The following is a 25,568-nucleotide window of genomic DNA, read 5'->3' as shown; positions in this document are numbered from 1 at the left end:
GGAAGAAGGGTGGTGCCTTTTGCTCGCTTGCACAGAGAAGCCATGCGGACTAGCAGTGGCCCTGCCCAGGCTTCCCTCCAATCCAGACATTTTAAACAACTTTTCTGTTTCCTACTTATGTCATGATTTTCCCCACCTCTGTTTTGAATAGTTGATTTCCTCTGCTAAGGATGCTTTCACTCATTCATTAATCCATTCTTTCACTTATTCACAGCACATTTTTTAGCACCCAACATGGGCCAGGCAGCTCTCTAGGTGATGGGGACTTTACAGCCTAGGGGATGAGATAAATGTTAATGTAATAATTATACAGATATGTCACTCTTTGAAGGTAAAGTCAGGGGACCATGAGACCATATGTTGGGTGCTGGAGACTTATCCACTCTGGGATGCAGGTGGCCAAGGTAAGGTCGTAACTGGGATGACATAGCTTCCCTTTGCAGAGACATGACGTTTATGCTGAGATGTGTAGGAATTAACCAGGCAAAGAGGGTAGGAAGGAGAGTGGCCACCCTTCCTGAAGTCCTCCTGTGTTTAACAGTGTGCTCATGAATCCTTGGGTTGAAGCAGATAGGTCTGGAGCCCAGAGGAGACTCAGCATAACAAAGGGAGGGGGAACTGAGGGGGAGGCACCAGACAGAGAAAGGAGCAGAGGGACTCAGTGAGAGCAGCTGCAGGGAGAGGGGGCTGGGGACCACGCGAGGAGCGGGAGGCTGGACACTGCGAGACCCATGGGAAGTTCTCAGAGCAGCTGCTAGGAGCTCTGGGAAATAGGGGTGTTCAATATTTCATCTTAACCTGTGCTTCTGTGGTTTACAATTCTTCCCCTCCCCAGACCTTCAGAATAATCGGTTGCACACAAAGGCCTTATGTAGGGCTTCCCTGGTGGCTCAGTGGTTGAGAGTCCGCCTGCCAATGCAAGGGACGCGGGTTCGTGCCCCGGTCCGGGAAGATCCCACATGCCGTGGAACGGCTGGGCCCGTGAGCCATGGCCGCTGAGCCTGCATGTCCAGAGCCTGTGCTCCGCAAGGGAGCGGCCACAACAGTAAGAGGCCCACGTACCGCAAAAAAAAAAAAAAAAAAAAGAAGCCTTATGTAGATGGTTTGGGGGAAATAGCTGAGTTCGCATTAAGGGTCACTGGGAAACAGTGAGAACTGCACAGCCATGTGAGGTGACACAGAACAAGGAAAGGTCAGTGGAGAAATGTGGAGGGGACAGCAGCAATAGGAGGTATTCATAGACTCAGATGTATTTAAACCCTCAAAACAAGAATTTTATTTGTATTCAATTATGATGAGTGATTAGCATAAAGTGATGACCCAAGGCAGCATTAAAGAGGGTCCCATAAGAGTAGGGACAGCCTGGACAGGAAGATAGAAAAAGGAAGGGATGTTCTCATGGATGACTTTCGCAATGGGACGAAGCTGTGGTTTTGTTCTAGACATCTGAGACTCAGCGTGTAAACTCCGACTGAAGGAGATTCCTCCCCACCACTGGTTCCCAAGCTCACCAGCCAGCCAGCTGTAGTGCAAAGCCTACCAGGACTTTGGAGAATTACCAATTCAACGTTTCCTGTTACCAAGGCAACACCTGTTACTTTCTGGGTACAAAGTCACTTGGGATGCGGTCCTTGGTCCCTACCCCTTGGAGTGCTCAGTCTGGTCCGGGAGGCAAACCTCACAGCGCAGTGATCGGTGCTGCCGCAGAAGCAGGTCCAGAGGCTGTGCGAGCAGGAATGGGACTTTTTGATCCAGTGGTGGGCATCGGGCAGCTTCCTGGAGGAGGGACACCCAGGCAGGGTCATGGTGTTTTCCAGAGTAGCCAGATGCCTGGCAGGCAGAGGGAGGGGGCACAGGCGCAGCTGTGGGGCCTCCTAGGCTGTCTGTGCTGCCCCTCCGCAGGGCTTGCTCATAGCACCCAGCAGCCCGTCTTGATTCCTCTTGTCTCCAACAAGTCATGTCTTTCCAGCTGGCCTCTAAGTTCCTCGAGGCCCGGAGTCTTGGTGCATGTTTGGATGTGAGGGTAGGAAGAGGCAGATCTGAGTGGTGTCAAGGAGAGCTCCCTGCCCAAATGCCATCTGCCACCACGTTTACCCTCCACCCTGGTCCCTGGTCCCTCGCTCCTTCGGGTCTGACAGCCACCAGTGCGGAGCCACCAGTGAAAGTATAAGGCCTTGCTGGGGAGATGCTCGCTGGAAATAGGTGACCGGGGATTGGGAGCCAGAGAGTAAAGGAGGGAGAAAGGGGACAAGGAAGGGAAATGGGTGAGCAAAGATGCATGAGGATTTTGGCAACTTTCTTGCCACTCTTTTTCTTGTATCTTCCACTTTTTTGACCTCATGACACATGTAGAGTACAAGCTCCTGGACAGACTCACCAGAAGCCAGAAATAGTGTTTTTGAGGTGGGAGTGAAAGGTACTGTAGTGGACAAGAGTTGGAGTCAGGCGACCCAGTGCAAGTCCTGCTGTGTGGCCTGAGCGGACCCAGCGCCCTCTCCGTGCCTCCTGGCTCCACCCGCCAGTGTACTGGCTGGATGGGGTGCTCTTTGGGGGTTCCTGCAGTCTCAGCCTCTGAGGGCTCATTGTGGACAGCGAGGTGGGAAGGGAGCCTGTCTCCGGCCGGCCAGGCCTGGCTGTGTTTAACCTGCCTTGGCTGATAACCAGGCCTGCAGAGTCACGCAAAATAGCCCCAGAGGAAGATGTTGACGGCCAGCAGGAGGACGGCGTTGATGTTGCAGACGCTTCTCCAGAGCGGCTCCTCCTCGATGCTGGTCAGTTTCTGCTCCAGCGCGGCCTTCTCCGCGGGGCTCAGCGCTTGCTCCGGAGCCCGCGAGAGCCCACACAGCCAGCCCCAGAGCAGCTGTCCCCAGGACCTGCGTGGGGCTGAGGGACAGAAGTCAGAGGGGAGGAAGGCAGGGGGGCGGCAGGGCGAGCTTGGAGAAAGGAGATGTGAGAGAGCAGGGCCGGGACAGAGATGGTGAAAAACCCAAGAAAGGAATGAGGCGCACGGAAGGGGGCAGAGGCAGGGGGAACAGTCAGCTTAGCCCGGGTGCAAGCCGCAGGCTGGGCGCTGAGCTGGGGTGCCACGCTGAACCCCCAAACCGTCATCTAGCGGAAGCATCCCCGTGTTGCAGGGAGAGGGCTGTTAAGGGGCGAGGATAACGAACACAGTTCAACCCAGTTCGGAGCGCGTGCCCCGCCTGAGGACCGAGCGGCTCAGCACGAGGAAGCGCACTTCACAGTGATATAAACCAAATCCTTGCGCTCTGCTTTATCAGTAATGAGGGCAATAGTTCAGCTCTCATCTGCCTTACTCGTTTAATAGCCATCTGGGAAGGGAGGAGGGGTGATTTTGGGGGACTCCCTTAGAGACCCCATCCCCAGTGACCCCCCAGATGGGGTCTTTGGGACCCATGACCTGGTGTCCGTCCCCACTGCTCCCCCCATGTGCCCTCAGCTTACCTGCAGGCTGTTCCTGGCCGTGCCTGGGGTTCTCTGTCCCCCCGGCCCCTGTAGGACCCTCCCCAGATGGCACGTCCGCTGTCCCTGCTGTGCTCTCCCGCGCCTCCCTCTTCAGCTCAGAGTGAGGACCGTGCCGTGTCCACCACGTCAGGCGAGCGAGCTGGAGGAGAGCAAACAGCCTCGGCTCAGGGACCTTTGGAAGGAAGTCGGGCTGTAGAAAGAGAGGACACCCCTTCCCGGGAGGCCGGCAGAACAGCGAGGAGAACAAGAAAGGAGCACAGGGGACGAGGCCTGCCTCTGAGGCCCGACTGCCCCGTCCTTGGAAAATCTGAACTCCCTGCACCTGTTCCATACAGGGCTCGTGCCGGGGGCCGAAAACACCGCGGGTCAGGCTGGGCCCCTGACCTCCCGCAGCTCACGGGCAGGGAGACGCAAGGCCGGACATAGGGAGGCAGGCGGCCCACAGCAGCAGCTCCCGAGGTCAGGCTGAGAAGCTGAGACTACGTGAAGCTAGTAGGCCGTGGAGAGTCACCGCACGCGGGAAGCAGAGGGAAGAGGCTCAGTTCTGGGCTTTAGGAAGATCTCTCAGAGTGAACTGATGAGATCCAGCCTGGAGACAGTTGCAAAAGTGGAACCAGAAACAATGAGCATTTGAGGTCACGGGGTGGGGGGCAGCCCCAAGGTTGAGGAGTGAGAGCTGCAGGCCGTGGTGACTGACTGGAGGCAGCCGCCGTGGCTCTCAGGGCTGCCCTGGACCTTCAGGTGGGTAGCGGGGCCCCTCATGGAGCTCCAGCTGGCAGGAGGACGACTGGGCTTGGTGATGGCGGGAGTGAGACAGAGTGAGAGAGAAAGCCTGGGGGCGGGGGCGTGGTCATTCACACACACACACACACACACACACACACACACACACACACACAGCAGGAGCTTGAAGAGCCCGGAGGGCCTCACAGCGGAGACGTCCACGGATCCCTACGGAACAATGATATTTAAGGGGCAGGAAGAAAATCCCATGAAGATGACAGAGGAGCAGCCAGAAGGGTAGAAAAATATACAGTGAGCAGAAGAGAGGTCTCCAAGATGCAGGATGTGGGCAGTAGCGTCTGGTTCTCTTCAGAGTTCGCTTGAGATGAAGATGGAGAAGTGACCAGTAACAAGGTTGTTGGGAATGTTGGTGTGAGCAATGCTGGAGGGCACTGGGACACCAGGCCGACTCAGCGGGTCGAGGAGTAGATGAGGGGGAAGTGGAGGCTGGTGATGGACACCACTCTTCACAAAGTTTGCTGTTGAGGGTCAGAGAGGGAGAAAATTGTACCTGGAGGAGAACGGGAGCCAGGGAGGGGATTTTTAACTGGGAAGGACTTCAGTGTGGGAATGAGACAGCAGACAATGGGGACGCTGAAGGATCAAGCGGTGGGGGGAGACCATTTCAGGGGTGAGCCCCGGGGGAAGTCAGTCTCTTGGTTCACCTGTGAATACACTGCTTGTTTGTAGGAATTCGTGACACTAAGGGTATAGGTCATTTTGCGAACTCTAAAGGTAAGGAGTGTTATTATTTCCACCCAGTGTTTCAAGGACCAACTTCTGGCATGGGCTCTCTTACGGGCTGAATACTGTTCCCCCCAAATTCATATGTTGAAATCCTTACCCCCCACCCCGCACTTCAGAGTGTAACTGTATTCGGAGAGAGGGTCTTTAAAGAGGTGATTAAGGTTGAATGAGGTCTGATGAGTGGGCCCTAAGGACACCAATATGACTGGTGCCCTTAGAAGAGGAGATCTGGACACAGACAGGCACAGGGGAAAGACCACGTGAAGACAGAGAGAAGACGGCCACCTATGCGCTAAGGAGAGAGGCCTCAGAGGAAGCAACCTGACCAAACCCTTGACTCCTGGCCTCCAGATCTGCGAGGAAATAAATTCCTGTCATTTAAGCCACTCACCCTGTTGTACTTTGTTATGGCAGCCTGAGCAAAGTAATACCCGTCTGCTCTAAAGAAAAAAGCTTTCAAAAGACTGAGCATCAGTGTCTGAGGACTGGTAAATCAATCAGCGTGAGGGCTTCCAATCGAGCTCTTACTCTGCTAGACTGTTTCTTTTCTCATAAACCTGTTTCTTCAAGGTCCAACTCAAGTGACATTGTCGGGGACCCTCCCCCTCCCCCCAGGGGTGACTGCCTCTCCTCTGCCCTCGGCTGTACCCTTTGAGCTTGGGCCTTCTGTACCTTCTCTTGGGAGAGTAACTGTTGGTGTTGGGGTCTTCCTCCCCCACTCCCCATCCCTGCTCCCCACGGGCAGTTGCTGGCAGGGCCCATTCATCTTTGTAAGCCCAGTACAGTGCCTGGCACAGAGTAGGTGCCCGCTGAGTAATTTTCCAATTGAATGAATTACTTTTCACTTGGGAATTAACAGCCCAAGGAGCTCACCGTCCCCAGCCATCTGTGATCTCAACTCAGTGGAGTAAGAGTCGATGGTGGAAGTCCAGGCACTGTGGGTAGGGGAACATTTGGGGGCGGCCTTGTTCTGAACACTCCACTTGCCTTTTCCTCAGGGATGGGGGTTGTGCAGAGGCTGACAGTGACGATGACGATGGCCGTGAGCCCACAGAGGAGGAGCGCAAAGTAGAGGTAGTGGAAGTCTTTCAGCACGGCCGGCCTCGGGTCTGCCTCCCCACAGGCTGGGGCTGGGTACGAGAACTCCAGGGTCATGCGCAGAAGCCCCACCACCAGGCCAAATATGAGGCCCCAAAAGGCTCCCTGCGGAGAGAGGGCAGTCCAGGGGTGGGATCCAGCGGGGAAGCCCCAGGAAGCTAAAAGCCACGGTTTGGTTTGTCACCGCGTTTGCAAGTCTGCCTGAGTAAGTTCCCCGTGAATGCCGAGGCTTTGTCTTAACCTAAAGGCAGGCAGAGCAGTTTACTGGAAAAGGTCAGACTAGGCTCCGCTGCAGAACAATGACTGAAGCAGTGACTCGACCTCACTCACATGCAGTGATAAGCAAATTAATAAGTACTAAGGGTAGGTGCTTAATATTCAACTAGAATGGAATTTGCTTTTGTAATCAGCAGGGAAAGCCAGGATCTTCCTCCCCAGCTTTCTGTTATCAGAAATCAGAAATCAGAATTAGAACTCCTCCTTTTTTATTTTTAAAGGAAAGCTCTGGCACGTCCTGTATCTTCTCTGTAGCACTGTTGCACCCTAACCTCTACCTGTTCCCCAAGTATAAGAAGGCTTATATTTTCAAAAATTCTGGAATGAATAGAAACCTCCAGAATTCAACCGATTTCTGCCGTGCACTCTAGTTATCAGCAGGGGGACTCGAGCTCTGCAAACAGTAGACCCAGCAGAGGCCTGGCTTAACTACTCCACTGGGGGAGGGGCTTCTATGATCGCCCTTATGATGACCCTGGGCTCTCACGTGGCCCCTGTACAATCACGTCCATGATGCTCCTTACCTCCCCCAGGTACAGCCAGCAATTTGGGCCTGTCTTTTCTAGGCTATCCTGGGGAGTGACCAGGGTTACCCTCCTGGTACCTCCCAGGGTCTGTTACATTTCCGTGCAGTTTCATAAGTGGCACATGTGCAGGCACCCCTGTAAGCTCACACTTTGTTTCCTCATCCTCTTTGCTGTTATTTTGCCGACGTGTAGAGCCCTACCGTGTTAGAGAGCTTCCCGTCTGCTTGCTTTTACACACACTGTTCCTCATGTCGGGAAGACTCTTTCCTCTCCCATTAATCCTTCAGATCTCAGCTCACAAGTCCCTTTGTGACCCCCCCTCCCAGGCGTCCCATAGGTTATGTGCTCCTGCTCTTTGCTCTCACGGCAGCTATCATACTTTGCTCTTATCGCATATCAAAACCTCTTTCCTCCCGCTGGCCCAGTGATGGCAGACCTATGTGAACTTTGTAAACCATTGCATCCCTGGAGCCTCCCTAGTGGGATTGATTCATGTTTGCTGAGTGAATGAATAAATCTAGACCCGATGCTGTGGCTGGGGAGACGGAAGCCTGGAGGGGGCAAGTCCAGGTTATGGACAGACTAGCTCTCCTGACCCTCTGGTGTTCTGGGAGAGACAGGTGCACTGCTGCACTCACAGGCTCTGTGACCCTCTTGCAGAAGATGGCCAGCAGGAAGAGGGCAGTGATGGGTGGGGCCAGGTAGCTGGTGACAGACTGGATGTAGTCGAAGAGCTGCCCGCTGTTGGAGCTTTGGATGATGGGGACCCAGAGGATGCTGACGACGACGAGGAACACCACAAACACTCTGCCAGGAGAGAACAGGGCACGTGAAGAGCGCTCGGAGCGGCATGGCAGGGGGGCAGGTGAAGGTGATGTACGGGAACCAGGAAGGGAGAAAGGAGGGGAACGCGTGGTCGCTGAATCAGAGAAGACAGGATCACAAAGGCAAAGATTCCAGAAAGTCAGACTCTTAAAATCCCAGAATATCAGAATTACAGAATCCAAAAAACCCCCAATTTTAAAAATCCCTTTGAAAGTGTGTAGCCCATCTGCTTTCCGGAAGAAATCCATTCCTTTCCCCTTCACCACCCACCTGAGTAAATGGCCCCTGGTTGAAAAACTTTTCTTGGGTGTGTTGGGTGCAATGATGCATATTGCCAGGAGATGGTGCCCAAACCTCACTGACTGATGCAATCAGGTGCAGTAAGACTTGGCAGGTGAGCAAAGAGATAAAAGGATTCTGCACACCTGTCCTCTTCTCTCCTTTCCCTCCCATTTTCTCTCTCTCAGGCCACACTAGAGCAGCAGCTAAACTGCAGGAGCTACCTGCCGTTCACTCCCCTCTTAGCCCCCACCTCTGTACAATCTGTCCTGCGCTCAGATCCTTTGATGGTCAGTCCCTGTGCATAGGGCTGGGATGCACAGATGAGCGGACCGTAGGGACCCATGGCAGCCGTGGGCAGAAGGCATCGTGATGGAAGGAACAGTGAATGCAAAGGCAGGGAGATGGAAAAGAGCAAGTTATCTAAACTCAAGTAGAGAATGAACACGTTAGTCCAGAAACCTGAGTTACAGAGCCTTAAATTATGAAGCAAAGATTTCAGAAAGGGCCTCTTAACTTTGTGCAAACTATAAATGCCCAACCCAGGGAGAAAAAGAAAAAATAGCCACCAAGTTATATTTTGAAACGGCATAAAATGAATACCTATGGGATAAAGTTCAAATTTCAGCTGAGCGTTCAAAGCCCTGCATCCTTTGGAGACAACCTTCCTATGAACACCTCCATCGATGCGGGCCCCTCACTGCATTACATGTTTCTGACTTTCTCATTAAACTGTGTGCACCCTCAGGGCAGGACCATATAAGTCGCCCCTGTGTCTGCAGCACAAAGGTATGATGCAGGACGCGTGCTCAGGGTGAGACTGAAGGAGTAAATAGTCTTTCTGTTATCCGGGGATGACATCCAGAGCTGGTCTGGAAGACACTGGGGGTGAGCTGCTTGCTAACGTCTTTCCATCTATACAGTTCATCTTTCATTGAGTCAATGCTTTGTCAGCTTCTCTCATTTACCCTCTTGATCAGTTCCAAGATAAAATTGAACAGGCAGGGAAGAGATTTTTTTCTCCTTATTCTGGAGGGAGGGGAGTGGTCCAGAGCTGGGGAGGAACTCACCTGAGGTCCTGTAGAAAGTTGGCACTAGAAACCAGGGGTTCTGACTGCCAGTGCAGGCCCAGACCCAGCCGCATCTCCTTGGGGTAACCCAGGGCAGGGAGGAGAGGGGAGAGGGGTTTTGCCTACAGGGAGGGGGTGCTCCGGAAGGATGGGCCAGCGCACCTGCCCACCACCATCAGCTCCTGCTCTGTTGCCTGTCTGCGGAAGTGCTGCCACACGTCAATGGCAAACAGGGTACTGCTGCTGTTGAAGATGGAGGTGAGTGAGCTCATGAGGGCGGCCATGATCACTGCGATCATCAGGCCCCGCAGACCTGGGGAGAGATGAGGTCTCTGTGGACAGCTGGCCCGTGAAGGCCAGCTCTGCCAGCAACCGTGGAGGCTGCCAGCATCCAGCAGAAGCACGAGTTTAGGGGAGGGAAAGGGATGGGGACGGTGTTGAATGAGGTGCCCAACCAGGAATCCTGGAGACCCATAGCGCTAGCGGCCGGGCTCTGGCCACACACTACCTCTGCCGCCCCCTGTGGCCTTGGCCGAGTCATCTGTCCTCCCTGAGCCTCAGTTTCCTCATCTGACTATTAAGGGATGTGAGACTAGCTGATCTTTAAGGTTCTCTGCAGACTGGACATCTCGGTCTGGGTTTTAAACCTTGTAGACACTTGGTTAGTGGGCCCTGGTCGGGAGGAGGGTGACTATTAATTATTGAGTGTTTTTTTTTCAGTGTTTTGAACCTTTTTCAATGATGCTATGATACCAGGCTAAAGCCCCAGCTTGGGAGGCAGAATCCCTGGAACTTTTTGAAGGTTTTATTTTAATTAATTAATTATTTATTTTAATTTTTAATACAAATTTTAAAGGTTACTTTCCATTTTCAGTTACTACAACACGTTGGCCATATTCCCCATTTTCTACAGTACATCCTTGAGCCTATCTTACACCCAATAATTTGTGCCTCTCAGTCCCCCACCCCAATGTCCTCCCCCTCCAGGAACCACTAGTTCCTTCCCTATATCTGAGTCTGCTTCTTTTTTTGTAATATTCACTAGTTTGTTGGGTTTTTTAGACTCCACATATGAGTGATATTATATAGTATTTGTCTTTCTCTGTCTGACTTATTTCATTTAACGTAATGCCCTCCAAGTCCATCCACGTTGCTGCAAATAGCAAAATTTCATTCTTTTTATGGCTGAGTAATATTCCATTGTGTATATATACACCATCTTTATTCATTCATCTGTTGACAGACACTTAGGTTACTTCCATATCTTGGCAATTATAAATAGTGCTGCTATAAACATTGGGGTGCCTGTATCTTTTTGAATTAGTGTTTTTGGGGTTTTTTTTATATCTATACTCACAGGAGTGGCATTGCTGGGTCTTATGGTAGTTATACTTTTAGTTTTTTGAGAAACCTCCGTACTGTTTTCCACAGGCAGAAGCCATGGGTTTGTTTCCTGGTTCTGCAATGAACTAGCTGTGTGATCTTTGGACTAGTTCTGACCCTTTCTGGGCCTGTTTCCAACCTGTAACAAGGGAGGGTGGGGCCCACTGGTATCTCAAGTCTCTATGAGTCTGATGAGGAAGCATCTAGAAACACAACTCCCTGGCCAGCCCCACCTCAGTCCTCTTTCCCCTCAGTCCAAATATTTAACCGCCTCCTGCACGCCTCCCTGGGTGACTCCAAGTGTCCCAGATCTAGGCCAGCATCTTCCTCTGGGGCCCCTGCTTCTTCCTTTGGTTAATGATATGATATGCTCAAGTTACTCTGGACCCCTTCCTCTGCCTCCCTCCTACCCCACCTCCCTCAGCCAGTCCCTCTCTGGCTGTTCTGTCCTAACTGGGCCTCCACCACCATCTCCACTATTTCTTTGATTCATTTCTTGTTCCACTGGAGGGAGAGAATAACTCAATTTCCCTCCATAAACCTGCCTTTCTTTCTATGTCCCCAGTCTCAATATCATTGTAAACTCAAGACCTGCAAGCCCTGTTTGGACCCCTCTGTCTTTCTTGTCCCTCAAACACAATCAGTCATCAAGTCCTGCCAATTCTATCTCACAAATATCACCTAAACCCTTTCTGTCCATCCCTAAAGACACTGACCTGGTCCAAGCCACCGCTACTGCCTTGACCACTGAAAATCCCTCAGGACCTATCTCCCTGCCTCCCCCTAAGCTGAGCTCTCCGTGCAGAGTGATCCTTCTGAAGCACACATCCAGTCATGCACGCTGGCCTGAAACCCCCAGTGACCCTCCACTGCCCTCAGAGTAAAGGTCACGCTGCACAGTGCGGCGTGGCCACCAAGTCCTCCCCACGAAGGTGGTCTTCATTCCTGCTGCATCTGAGCCCACACTGGCGACTTTCAGTTCAGACTTGACACTCTCTCATACCTGGGCCTTTGCACATACGGGCCCTCATCCCTGGAACGACATTTCCCACACCCCTCCGCCTTTGTCTGCCTGAGATGCTCCCCAGCACTCAGCTCCATTTCCTCTCCTCTGGGAAATCTTCCTCCACATTCCTCCAAAGTGGGTCAGGTGCCTCCTTAGGGCTCCCTCAGCCCCACCGTGTCCCCACACTGGTTCCACTGTATTGTGCCTTCTGCTTGGGTACCCTGCAGACTGCATTGAGCTCGAGAGCAGGGGCCTGCCTTTTATCTCTGTACGTCCAGAGCCAGGGCACAGAGTAGTGCCCTACAGATGCTTGTGAAAAGTGTGTGTGTGTGTGTGTGTGTGTGTGTGTGTGTGTATTAGGAACGGGGGTGCGGAGGTGAATGTTTTCATTTTCTCTTCCCATCTACGACCATCCTAATGCGATCCCTCTTGGGCAGTGGGGGTGGGATGAGGCTGGAAAGCTGGTGTGCAGCGTGGTGTGGGGGGATGGGACTTACCCATGGGCATGAGAGCCATGACCAGCTTGGGGTAGGCAATGTTGGAACATCCCACGCGGGCCCCGCAGATTCTTTGGCAGATGTCAGGGTCCACGCAGCCCACTTCATCTGCAGAAGAAGTGATGGCAGTCAGAGCTAAACCATCCCGTGCCTTCTCTGGCTGGCCCAGTACCTGCTTTCTGACCCCATAGGAAAGTGTTCACTGGTGAGTGGAGGGAGTCAGCGTCTAGAGGGTCAAAGGGCAGGTGGAGGTTGGGTCCTGGGATTTCGGAATGTCTGGTAGACTTCTCAACCACATACTACCCTGCAAAACCTGATAGACCCCTCTGGGTTTTAGGCCTTATATCTTAATAAAAGGCAAATATCCTTGCAAGGGACCATGAATGCCTCAATTGGTCTTTCCTTTATAGAGAGAAAGCAGGACGTTAAAATGACATTCAGATACAAATTTCTTCTACTGGTACACATACTGTATGTTTGGCCCACAAAGCCTAACGAACTTACTATGTGTTCTTTTTTTTAATATACATTTATTTATTTATTTATCTTTGGCTGCGTTTGGTCTTCGTTGCTGCGCGCAGGCTTTCTTTTTAGTTGCGGGTGAGCAGGGGCTAATCTTCGTTGCGGTGCGTGAGCTTCTCATTGTGGTGGCTTCTCCTGTTGCAGAGCACGGGCTCTAGGCGCGTGGGCTTCAGTAGTTGTGGCACGCGGGCTCAGTAGCTGTGGCTCACGGGCTCAGTAATTGTGGCGCACGGGCTTAGTTGCTCGGTGGCATGTGGGATCTTCCCAGACCAGGGCTCGAACCCATGTCCCCTGCATTGGCAGGCAGATTCTTAACCACTGCGCAGCCAGGGAAGCCCTTACTATGTGTTCTTAATAGAAAGTGTGTGGCCCTTGCTCTGGGCCAACTTTGCCCGGAGGGAGATTAGCTCTTACCTGGGTACAGGGCCCGGCTGATCATGCCAGGTATGACGATAAAGAACATGGGAAGGATCTTCAGGTAGCCCCCCAGCACGGAGCCCCCCTTGGCATGGGACAGACTCTTGGCGGAGAGAGACCTCTGCACAATGACCTGAAAAGACAGCAGCGCAGGAGCGCCAGTCGGGCCTGCTCGGGTTCCGCTCGGCTCCTGCGAGCCCCAGCGTGGGGACGGTGCCCCATACCTGTTCCCGAACCGGTCCCAGCCCTCTGTGCACCCACATGCCCAGTTTGCCCGCAGGAGCCACCCCAGTTTGTGGTGGGCTGGGCCAATCTTGGTCAGGGCATCACCTGGTCGGTGCACCAGCACCACGTGGCCAGCACCGTGAGCCCGAAAATGAGGCCTGGCCAAGGGATGTCCCCGCTCACAGGGTCCCGGAGCATGTGGAAGGCGTCGGGCCGGGGGAGGTGACAGGTGGTGTTGGGGACTGTGACATTAGGGATGGCCTGCCTGTACCTCTGCTCCAGGCCTGGGTACCAGCCCACCTCTTGAAAGCCTGCAGGGAGAGACCACTGCGAGTGAAACAGCCCTGAGGCCCCACTGGGTCTGTCACATGCCCCAGCTCGCTGGATCCCAGTCGTGTGTGGGACCCCTGAGCTCGGAACTCGTATGGGACTTGGGAATGAGAGACGGAATGGCACTCAGGCTCAAGACCCCTGTTGTGGAGTAGAGAGAATCCTGCTCTTGGGGTGCCCTGGCCTGGAGCCGGGACATGGCTCTGTGCTCTGCAAAGTTCTGATCAGACCGTGGTGGTGACAGCCAGAGAGAGATCAGAGAGGAGTTCACAGGGGAGGGTGGGATGTATTCAGGACTCTTCCTTACCCAGAAACATGAGGACCAGGGCTCCCCCCACCATGATCACCGTCTGCAGAGTGTCTGTGTAGATCACGGCCGTGAGGCCCCCTGGGGACCCAAGGAGAGGGTTCATCAGCACCAGCAGGGGGTTCCTCTCAGGGTGCCCGCCCTGTGCTGGGCCACACTGGGGAGACCAGAGAACACAGGGAGCCCTCAGCGGATGGACTCTGGCCACTGCCTTCCCCGCCCCTCGTGCTCCATGGGCCCGCCCAGAAGGCGGAGGCTGGTACAGCCACAGGCCCTCAGGTCCCTCTCCTTCTGTCCCCATGGCCTCTGGCTGTTGTTTGGTAATATCCCAAGTCTTTTCCTTTCCTGCGCTGTTAGCTCCACCGGGAGGCCTGCCTCCCTCCCCACCCCAATGCCCATTTAAGCTCCCCCATCTTCCCAGGCCCCCTCAGCCAGGAGGAAGTCTGCCGGAGCCTGTCCCGCGAGCCCAGGCCTCTGTGAGGGGCTCTGCAGGAGACGGGAGAAGGCATGCTTGTGGCTCTTGTCTGGAGCAGCCCGTGGTGACTCTAGCCCGGGTCACAGTCCCCCGACCTCCACCCTATTCCCTGCTGTCGGTCTTCCTCTGTATCTCCTTCCCTGGCTCTCTCTCGGGATGGCTCTGTTTCCTCCTGTTTCTGCCCTTTCTGTTTCCCCTTTTCTCTGTTGCACTGAGTCTTTCCGCCTTTTCTTCTGATTCTGCATCTCTGTCTGCCTCTCTCTTTGTTCCCTCCAGTTTCTCTTTCTCACTCTCCCGGTCAGTTTTCACTCTGTCCTCCCTGGACCTCTGTGTCCCTGTCATCCGGCGCTTCCCTCTCCACCTGTCTCTGTCTCTGCTCCTGGCACCTGCATCCGACGTGACCTCCCTTCGGTCCTACCTGTGATGGTATAGACGGCCGTCACCACCAGCAGGATCACAGTGGAGAGGTAAAGGTTCCAGCCCAAGGCCATCTGGATGAAGAGGGCTCCAGAGAAGATGTCAGTCTGCAGAGACAGCGACCCAGGAGTCCAGGTCACCCAAGGCCCTCTGTGTGGTCACCAGTGTACGTCACCTTCCTGCTCAGCAATACCAGATGCTGTCGGCCCTCAGGGTGCGATGAAGATGAGCCTTACGTGCCGTGCTCAGGAGGATGGGCTTGGCCTACAAACCCTGAGGCGCCGTGGAGACTGTGAAGCAGAGGAGCACCGCGGACAGCTCTGAGCCTGAGAACCGTGTGATCCGGCAGCACTGCCAAGGGCATGTGCTGGCGGGGAAGGGGTGAAGCGGCACACTGAGGAAGTGAGGCAGGAGCTGGGGTCGGGGGGTGGGGGAAGAGGCCACTGGGGGAGAAGGTGGGAACCTAGGGGCTCCCTGACGGCTCCCTGAAGGAGCACCGGCCCACTCAGCTGCCAGATGGGCCCGCGGCTGACCTGACGGGCAGGCGCCCCAGTGCAGACGACACAGGTCCTGGATACCCACATGTTTGGGTTTATTGGGGGACGTGGGGTCGCAGCCTTTGCCTGAGCTGATTTAGGGTTATTTACAAGCATTGATGGAACAAGAGGCTGTAATGTTTCCAGCCCTGGACCTGGCTAACCCGAATGATTCACTTCCCTTCAGGACATGCTTGCTGGTCCCTTTACATGAGTGTTTTGTGACCCATGACAAGGGCTACTACGTGACAAAGCCTCAGGAGGCCTCAGCTGGGCCACAGAACCCAAACGTTAGCTCCAGCCCCAGAGCTAGTGCTCTGTGTGGACCTGGGCAAATCTTTTGACCTGGGTTTGTCTTCTGAGTTTAGGTCAACAGAGGAAGAATAGGTCCTTTCTAATGGTAACATTCTAGGCAATTAATGCTCCGTGCTGAATGAAGAATCAATTAATGGCAAGATAAATGAGTGAACGAATTCTAGATTGTGACTTCTTTGGATAGAGGGACTCTCATTCACTCAACAAACATTTATCATTCATCTCTAATTACCCTACTGCTGAGGGGGAGCATGTGAGGAAGGGGTGTGGATTTTTTTTGGGGGGGGGTACATGGGCCTCTCACTGTTGTGGCCTCTCCCGTTGCGGAACACAGGCTCCGGACGCACAGGCTCAGCGGCCATGGCTCACGGGCCCAGCCACTCCGCGGCATGTGGGATCTTCCCAGACCGGGGCACGAAGCCGTGTCCCCCCCATCGGCAGGCGGACTCTCAACCACTGAGCCACCAGGGAAGCCCAGGGGTGTGGATTTATCCTCCTTTTCTATTATCCTTCCTCTTCTAACCATCCATGCATTCATCCATCCAGCAACAAGCTAGGCCCTCTCCTAAGCATTTTCAGGGAGACGTGATGGCCACACGGGAGCAGGTACTCACTGAAATCTTGGTGAAGATGTAGAGGATGAGAGAAAGGACAGACATATACACCTGGATCCTCTGGCCCCCGAATCGCTTCTTCAGGTACTGCGGCATTGTGACCACCCCGGCTGCGATGTACACGGGGACGAAGATCCAGCCGAGGGCCAGAAGCAGCCAGGTTGCCTGGGAGAGTGGGGAGAAAAAGGGATCCACGTCCTAGATGCAGATGGAGAGGTGGTCTGTGCAGAGGAGAGCCCTGGGCGGGGAGGTAAGGGGCCACAGGCCTGATCTCAGTCCTGTGTGACCTCTGATGAGGTCCTCCAGGCTTTGGTTTCCTCATCTGTAAAATGGGTTCTCGAGTCACCATGCATCTTCCCCAAGCACCTCTGAGGTTCCTCTTAGCACTAAGGCCGGGGATGGGGTGGGGTGGGGTGGGTTAAGACCCCCTTTATCCATGAGAATCCTCCAGGCCAACTTCCTTACATTCCACTCAAAGCCACCCACAGCAAGGCCTCCAGCGGCCCCCGTCCCAGCCAGGCCGATGAACAAACCGCTGCCCACATTGCTGGACATCAGAGATGCTCCGATCTGCAAGGCACAAGGGGGGCCAAGGGTCAGAGGTCAGCTTTCATTGGAATCGATCTGTAGTCAGGACTGTGGGCTTCAGGATCCGGGAAAGAGGCAGAGAGAGAGCAGAACCTGAACTCAGGGAACGTGAGATCAGAGGGAGGAGATGCAGTGGGGGAGCAATGAGAAGAGGAGTGGAAGTGCTGTTTATTAGGCCCTTACTGTATGCCAGGCAACGTGCTAGGCATTTTATAGGCACTAATACACTTAATCTCCACAAGTATTTGGAGGGATGGGTATTCATCTTTCCACTTTACAAAGGAAGGAGTTAATGTTAGGAGAAATGAAGTCACTGGCTCCAGGCCACCCAGTGAGGGAGAGGCAAAGCGGGAAAGAAGAAAAGCCGTGGGAAGCAGGGTCCATGTAGGGAGGATAAAGCTCTGCTCTGGGGCCATGGATCTAAGGGCCTCCAGAGAGAAGGAAGCTGAAGGGAGAAGGGGAGTCCCCCACGAGAGGGATGGGGGAGGCCCTCTGCCACCCGGTTCCGGCAGGTCCCAGGGCAGGGCCAGGCAGTGGGAGGAGCCACGGGGTTGAGCACAGCCCAGGCCACCCCCCCAGTTAATTTTTCTCCAGGAGGCAGCCAACTACTCTGAGGCAACAGGAGGCAATGCCAGTTAGATAGATGATGTCCACAGTCACAGCCGTCAGTACTTGAACGGCATGGCCAAGTGCCTGCTTCCGTTCTAAATATATTAACTCACCAACTCCTCACGACAACCCCACGAGGAGAGTTCTGCCATTATCCCCATTCACCTCGGGGAAACTGAGGCACAGGCAAATAACTCGCTCAAGTTCCAGAACTGATAAGTGAGAGTCGAAATGAGGATTGCGACTCTGGCCATCTGCCTCCTGTAATCACTGCTTGATGGGTGCTAGGTCTTAGTAAGCGTTCATTAGTGTCATCTGTTGTTGTTAGATGGGAGCCGGAGGGGAAGAGCCAGTCTTGTACCCTGTGTCACCTTAATAAAATTGTGGGGCTGGGCAGTAGAAAGTGAGAAGAAGGGAAAGCGCCGGGACATTCAGACAAGAGGCAGCGCAGTGCAAAGGCACAGAGATAACAATAGGCCTGATGTTCCCGCGGACTTTCAGCCACCCCTCCGCCCCCGCGTGCACACAACACGTGCACACACACACTCCCTCCCTCTCTTAGGGGGTCCTGGGGATGCTGCAGGCTGGGCTGGATCACTCAGTCACAGCAGAGAGCACTGGGCCTCCTACTGTGGAAGAACAGGCTCCCCAGGCTGCTCTCGAGGACCCTGCCCAGGGCTCCCAGTGCATCAAGGACCCATCAACAAGGCCGGCAGGGGACCCCACGGGACCCTCTGAGACGGGGATGCTGCTGCGCCTTCTGCCGTCAGCCCCCAACCATGCTCCCCTCGGGCCACAGGGAGGGGACTGAGGCACCTCTCAGGACTGGCTGAGTAGGGAAGCGCGCAAAGCTATTGGACGATCATCACAGGCGCCAGACGCACACGTCCCAGCGGGGCAGTGGGACTGAGAGTCCCTCACCCGCAGCTGGTTCTGCCCCGGCCTTGGGCTGAAGCTGCTCTCAGTGTAGGCGGCTCAGCTCACAGCCCCGTCCCCCTGGCGAGGGCACCGCCACGTCCTCTCTCCCACGTGCACAGGCCCACGTCCCGCTCTGTCACCGTCTCTGGGGCACCCCCTCCTGCTCGGAGGCCTCGGGTTTCCTCACACCCCAGAGCTCTGCTCTCCGCAGGACTGACCGTCCAGGCCGGCCCCCTACTGGTTCTCCTGGATGGACCCGAGGAGACCTGACCTGTCCCAGTTCTGTGCCTCCCAATGACTCGTTTCCAGGGCTGTGATTTGGGGGTGGAGTGGGGGGACCAGATGATCAGAAAGGGCTCCGAGGGGTTTTCATTCTTCTGATGAGGGGTGTCTGACGGCACCAGCGACCCTGTCCCCATCCCTGTGAGCTGCCAGGCCCACAGCCCCCTGCATTCCGGGGGAGTCTGCCATGCTCCTTTTTTTTTTTTTTTTTTGCGGTACACGGGCCTCTCACTGTTGTGGCCTCTCCCGTTGTGGAGCACAGGCTCCGGACGCGCAGGCTCAGCGGCCATGGCTCACGGGCCCAGCCGCTCCGCGGCATGTGGGATCTTCCCAGACCGGGGCACGAACCCGTGTCCCCTGCATTGGCAGGCGGACTCTCAACCACTGCACCACCAGGGAAGCCCTGTCATGCTCCTTTTGTCCTCACCTCTCCCTGTCCCAGACACCTGAACCTTCCAGAGAACCCTGCAGGCTTCCTGGATTCCTCTGCTCTTTGGTGAGTCTGTCGCCAGCGGTGGGCAGCGAGGGTGGCGAGAACAAAGACAGGGATGTGCAGAGGGCCGGCGGTGTGTGGGTGCGTGTGCGTGTGTGCACTCACACGCCACGTGTGCGTGCCTGGGCTTGTGCCAGCTTCAGTGGCCCCTGGGGCTGAGGACTCCGCTGTTAGTTTGGAAGCAGGCCTCACCTCCCTCCGTCCTATTTCAGGAAGAGGAAGTTAGCTTTGAGGACCAAAAGGAACAAGTGGAGAGGCCTGATGGGAGGGACTGGGGTTCAGAGGACCAGTTCCTGTGGGGGGTGGGATTTTGCCTCTAGGATTTCCCTCACTTAACTGCTCTTTAGTATTTATGTGTCACTTTCCCGAGAAAACCTTTCCTAATCCCACTTCCACTGTCTGGAGGTTAGAGGCCTCCCCCAGACATTCGCAGGCCCCATGCTGCCCTCCAGCTCCGCAGCCATCAGGCTGTTTAGGAGTCTGTCTGCCCCGCCCAGCCTTGAGCTCCTCTGGGATGGGAACACTCTGCGTGGGCTCTGTAGGTCCAGTGTCCGGCGTGGGACCCACACTTAGGAGGCGCCCAGGGCACGCAGGTCCCAGCTGAGGGTTTGCAAGGTCTCTCAGGTTGCCTGGTGCCTCTGGACCAGAGAGAAGGAGCCCAGAGCCAGGAACCCCCTTGGGGGCTGTAGCCTTGGTCCAGGCAGGAGTAGGTGAGGTGGGAGCTGGGAGATGGGGGGAGGGGCGGGAGGAGGGTCGACTCACTGGCCACCAGCTTATGGACCTTCCCGCCAGGAAGTAGCCGCCAATGGTCCCTCGGCTGGCACGGATGGACGACTGGAAAGGAAATGGCAAGAGTGAGGATTTCCCGAGCCTCCCCCAGGCTCTGCCCTCTGCGCCAGATTCCCTGCCCCTCGAGGCAGGCACTGTGGGAACACAGGGGGTGGGAACTGCGGCTGAAGCGTTCTCCATCTTTAAGCTACGTGGCTTTGGGGGCGTCAGCTCCCCTCTCTGGGCCTCCCTGCTCATCACCCAGGGCTGGTGTGAAGAACAAAGGAGCTAATGGTGTGTGTGTGTGTGTGTGTGTGTGTGTGTGTGTGTGTGTGTGTGTGAGTGAAATGCCCTCATGAATGTACGGTGCTGTTCATGTGCACAGATTATTGCCATTGTGCACTCTTTTGTCCTATCCTGCTCCCCCGTCCCTGTCCAAACGTAGCTTCAGGAAATGAGTTGGGGTCTCATCCGCAGGCTCCCGTGGCAGGGAGACTGCCTTGTCCCCTCCGCCCAGCCGGACTCCCACTCGGGGGACTGGGAGGTTGCAAAGCACTCGGTCCCCAGACAGAGGCAGGACTCTTCTGGGGGCGTCTCCTGCTCCGGCCTGATGTCAGACCGCACCACTGAGGTCCACCCATGACCCTGGCGCAAACCCCCTCCTGCACTGGGAGGTGGTCAGTAGTGGCCTATTTGAGGAATTACTCTGAAGACTGAAAGGGGGTGGGGGATGAAAGAACTTTCTCTCGGATGCAGGGGGTGAGTACAGGGCAGCCGGTTAAAGCCCTTATTGGATGCTGAAGCCAGGCATCTGACTGGGTCTGCAGACAAGAGAAATACCTGAAGGAGGGGAAGGGAGAGGGAAGTTGAAAGAAGCTTCTCTTCCCCCAAGAGAAAGCGACAGGTTAGTCACTAGGGCATGACTGGTGTGCAGGGCTCGCTGCTCGTCAAGACTTTGCTTGGACTTTCCTGTGCCACCTCTGGTCCTTGGGGAGGACAGATGAACAGAAATAATTTACGTTACAGGTGGGGAAATGGAGGTCGTCTAATGGGAAGCAACTTGTCCAAAGTCACAGGGGAGTTTCTGCTTTTCATGGCTGTCCACCTCCCGGGAGCCAGCGAGCCTCTGTTTGCCCATCTCTTCCTCACACACCCTGGGAAGCAGGGACAGTTCATCCCACTTTACGGATGGGGAGACTGAGGCCAGAGATGGTTCTTGACCTTGCCACAGCCTCATAAGTGACCACCTGGGGCTCCAGTCACTCTCTGCCTCACAGTGGAGTCTAGAGGCGCTGGCGTTTCCTCGAATGCTGCAGAGATAACGGCGGTCATTTACTGCTACAGGCTGTGTGCTGGGCGCTGTGCCAGGTCCTTAAATGTGTCACGCTCCTAAATGGCCAGGGTCACTTTACCTCATAGACCTTTATACTCTCATTGTCCAGATAAGAAAACTAAGGCTCCGTATGTTCCCAGGGCCATGCGGCCCTACCTGTTGGAGTTGACATCTGAACTCAGAGCTCCCCGACCTCCAAGCCTGGCGCCCGTCCAGGGCATTGAGGCTCTGGTGAGCAGTGGAGAACAGAAGCATGTTGGGATCTGCCTGGCGCAGCCCAGCTCCTTTAGAAAGCACGGCTCCTTGCCAAGGCACCGTCTGGCGGAAGGTGTGGTGGGTCCAGGAGTCAAGCATTCGCATAGCTGGGGATGCTGGCATGTGGAAGAGGGCAGGAATGGGATGCGGGGAGGCCAGGGATGCATGGGGCCAAAGGAGCAGATGCACAGGGACAGGGAGTCGGGCGGGAGATGGGGGCTCGCTGTGTGAGCTCTGGCAGGTCACACCCCTCTCTGGGCCTCAGTTGCCCATCTCTAAAATGGAGGGGTTGGAGAGGATGATCCCTTAAGGTCCTTCCACATCAGCCCCTGTGCTTCCTGGACACGCCTTCCTTCTGCCCACCCCTGCCCCCAGCTCCATGACCAGCCATCGAAGAGAGCCTGCCTTTGCCTCCCCTGCCCACCCCCAACCTCCGAGCTACTCACCCAGATCCCCACGCCAATGACAAAGGCAAAGTAGACGACCAGGACCGCGATGTCGTAGGCGTGCAGGCTGCCTCCAGGACCCGGTGCTGAGCGTGGAACTGTCGCAGTGCTGACCCCATTTCCCGAAGCTCCAGGCCCCATTGCTGCCAGCTCCACGCTCATCTACTAGTCAGTCACCACCAGGCTGGACTTTGAGGCACTCCTGGTTTCATTCCTTTCCTTTAATGATTAAACAGCCCCAAGCGCCACTGGCCAATGAGAAAGCTCTGAGCCCCATTGGCACATAAAGTCCTGGCCCGCCTTTTCCCCTTACTGCCAGCTCCGTCTTCTGCAGGCCTCCCTCCCTTTCCCGGACCCCACTACACACACAGTTGCACACTCACACACACATGCACATGTACACGTGCACGCGTGCACGCTCCCATCCCGGAGAGGAGCAGGAACAGGAGGGAGAGGAGAAGGAAAGGAACAGAGTCCTGGCAGCCTGAACTGGGAGGGACTTCAGAGTCAAGGCGCTCGAGCTCCTGCTTGTGTGGAGGAGAGACTGAGGCCCAGGGAGGAGAGGGATGCAGGGAAGTAAAGCAGAGCTGGGCCTGGAGTTGGGGTTTCTTTTTTTTTTTTTTTTTTTGCGGTACGCGGGCCTCTCACTGTTATGGCGTCTCCCGTTGCGGAGCACAGGCTCCGGACGCGCAGGCTCAGCGGCCATGGCTCACGGGCCCAGCCGCTCCGCGGCGTGTGGGATCTTCCTGGACCGGGGCACGAACCCGTGTCCCCTGCATCGGTAGGCAGACTCTCAACCACTGCGCCACCAGGGAAGCCCGGGACATTTTCTGTCTCAGTTTTGGCTGAGGTCGAATGGGTGAGGATAATATAACAGATGCCTAGTACCCTTACCCCAATTCTAAAAGTGAGTCAGGACACTCAGGGAGCCATGCCACAGAGGCCGTGGCAATGGCTAAGCCTAGGTCCCCTGCTGCCCCAGCTGACCCCGTAGGTATTGAACACTTGCCCTGAAATCGCAACTTGCCTGGCTGCTCTCGGCCAGTGACTGAGCCCAGCTGACGCAGTGCATGCCCTTTCCTGCAGGACATGTGGCTCATATAACGGGCATTTTTGGCTGGAGGACACTCCTTGGACCAGCTGAAACTTTCTTAGAACTGCACTAGAGCCCCGTGGCCATTGCTTTGCAAAAAGTTGTCGGAGTGACCTGGCGACCCCTCTTCTTCCCCATCTGCAGCGTGAGGAGGCAGCAGCCCCTTCCACCCTCTAGTGAAGCCAAGAGAGAAGAGTGTCAGAGGGTCTATGGCAGAATTTTATGTGTGTCCAAGGGCCTGGTGACTTAAGGAAAACAATGGTCTAGGCTGGGGACATCTCAAAAGGGGGAGTGGCACCAGCAGAGGGTTAGGCCCGGAGCATGGAAACTGGACAGCGCCTGTCGGGAGGCCGCACAGAGGGTTCCTGCTCCGGCACATGAGACTAGGGTGTTTAAAGCCCTGGCTGCACTGCCCTTGCCCTTCCTGCTGCTGGGGGAGGGCCACTGACCAAGAGATCATTTCTTGCCTCCCCTCCTCTCCTCTGGCTGCTCCTTGCTGCCTTTCCTGGTGCCCAGGCTGAGGGCCATGTGCTCCCCTTCACAGCACTGACCACACTGGGCTGTTCCTGGCTGTGTCCGCAGCTAGGGCGGCAGTGGCTCTGAGGGGTCCCTGTGAGCTAAGACCCCGAGCAGCCTGGAGGCTCCCCGAGGGTTCGGGGAAAGGACCGCGGGAGGGTGGTGAGCGCCTGACATCGGCTGTCTTCTCTGCAGACGTCACTTTTATGAGGAACCGGAGCTCAATCCAAGAGCAAACAGCAGAGCCCGAGTGGCAGAAGGCAGCAGTGGCGCAGAGGAAACAGGTGTGGCCCTGGAGCCGGAGAGCTTTGCTTCTGCCGCCAGCACGTTGGTGACCCCTAATGCATGGGTGCACGTGGCACACATCACTGCGAGCACCTTTCCTCACCTGTGAAACGAGATGTCTGGAATCACTCGTAATGACCTTGGAGCGCTAAAGTGCTACAAAGGAAATTATTGACCTGGTCTCTAGCCTTTCGGTTCTAAGAGTCCTGGGGGAAGTGGGATCCAGCTGGAGCTGTGACTGAAAAGTGGGAGAACAGTGAGGGCTCGGGTCCATAGCTTTAGGCCAGGCACCCCTGGACCCCGCCCGGCCCTGGTACTCATGAGTTGTGCTCTCAGCCTCCGTGTCCTTGTATGTGGAGAGGGGATAACGAAGTTCACCTCGCAGAGGCATCCTGAGGTATAAAGCCTGAGGAGTGTGTGCAAGGCACAGAGCCCTCGGCCGGCGCAGGGCTGCTCTATCTCGGGCGCTGTTGCTGGCACTGTGCTCTGTGTGGCGAGATGGCTCTGTGGGACTCTGCCCTGGTGTTCACCTAGAGCGGTCAGGCCCCTGGAGATGTCCTTGGTCCTGACAAATTCCAGAGCCCCAAGAGGCCCCAAGTGGGGTCGGGGGGTGGCTTCATGCCTGAGCCACTGCCACCCACCTTGTCACGTCCTCCTATGAAAGCAAAGCCTGCAGCCACCCAAGCAAGGCTCTGGAGCTCTCACCGGGGAGCGGCCGGATCTTGCTGGGGAGAGACTAAACAGGCGGCGAGTTCTCTGCCGCCTCACGCGAGAAACAGGCCAAGGAGATTCAGAGGATCCTGGGATTAGCAACTGGAGGCAGAGCCTGGGACCTGGGCTCATGCTCCTTCCACCGGCCTGTCCCCGCCCCCGCCATGTCCTTTTCTGGATTCTGGGTTACTTGGTACCCACGGTTGCCTGTCCCCCCTCCATTATAACTCCTACCAACTGTGCTATAATTGCTTGTCTGTTCCCCCTGCTAGTGGGGGACTCCTGGAAAGCAGGGGCTTTACCGGGTTCACTTCTGTCTCTAGCACATGGCACAGTGCCTGGCACACCGTAGATCCTCATTACATTTTCATCAAATAAACGAATGAATGCATATTACATCAGTTTCTTCCTTTCCCATGCAAGCTCTTCATAAACTCAAAACCATGCCAGTTGTCACTAGCCACACCACATATATCAGCTAGGGTTAAGTTTGGCTGTGATATACATGCAGCTTAAAAGTTGCTTAAATAAGAAAGTTTTTTTCACGTTCATGTCTAGAGATACACAAAACAGGACCGGTAAGGTGATTCATAATTTTTTAAGAGACCTCAACTCCTTTTTTCTTGCTGTTCTACCATCTTCCATCTCATTGTTTAAAATGGAATTCCAGCTGTTGCCTCTGTATTCCAGCCGTTGCCTCCAGCCATTGCCTCTATATTCCAGCCATTGCCTCTATATTCCAGTGAACATTTCCTGGAAATGGCACACAACACTTCTGCTAATATCCTGTTGCCCAGAACTTAGTCATGTGATCACACCTAGCTACAGGGAAAGACAGGAAATGCTATCATTATTTGGGGTGGCCTGTGTCCTGTCAAGATTCTGGCTTTTTTACTCATTAACAGAGAAGGATGGATGCTGGGGGGACATTAGGAGTCCCAGCCGTGCCACACTCTATAGTCTAAATGGCGCACCCTTCTCTTACTATCTTCACCTACTAGCCCTGCGTGGTACTTGGGAATAAGAGGCATTATCCCCACTTCACGAGTGAAGGAACAGAGGCTCTGAGAAGCAAGTTTTCCCAGGCCACAGAGTGAGTAATGGCAGGGCTGAGATGGGCACCCAAGGTTGCCAGCTAC

General features: G+C 55.2%; 1 protein-coding gene across 2 annotated transcripts; it reads right to left on the bottom strand.

Moving 5' to 3' along the window:
• Positions 1–2,674: 2,674 nt before the first annotated feature.
• SLC5A9 (solute carrier family 5 member 9) lies at positions 2,675–21,986 on the bottom strand. 2 transcript variants are annotated; one of them, XM_067712350.1, is made up of 15 exons: positions 21,825–21,986; positions 19,785–19,856; positions 16,598–16,702; positions 16,392–16,454; positions 16,133–16,297; positions 14,669–14,774; positions 13,776–13,856; positions 13,244–13,449; positions 12,911–13,046; positions 11,975–12,082; positions 9,251–9,401; positions 7,553–7,721; positions 6,001–6,216; positions 3,463–3,622; positions 2,675–2,883 (listed from the first exon to the last, which is right to left on the bottom strand). In XM_067712350.1, the coding sequence occupies exons 1-15, from the start codon at positions 21,984–21,986 to the stop codon at positions 2,675–2,677; spliced, it is 2,109 nt and encodes a 702-aa protein (XP_067568451.1). The 2 variants fall into 2 exon arrangements, with proteins under 2 accessions (XP_067568451.1, XP_067568462.1); XM_067712361.1 differs by lacking the exon at positions 16,392–16,454.
• Positions 21,987–25,568: the final 3,582 nt, after the last annotated feature.

Source organism: Pseudorca crassidens, chromosome 2 (genome assembly GCF_039906515.1).
Source record: "Pseudorca crassidens isolate mPseCra1 chromosome 2, mPseCra1.hap1, whole genome shotgun sequence".
NCBI lineage: Eukaryota > Metazoa > Chordata > Mammalia > Artiodactyla > Delphinidae > Pseudorca > Pseudorca crassidens.
The sequence above is the reverse complement of the archived record's forward strand: the minus strand, read 5'-3'. Positions and strand labels throughout refer to the sequence as shown.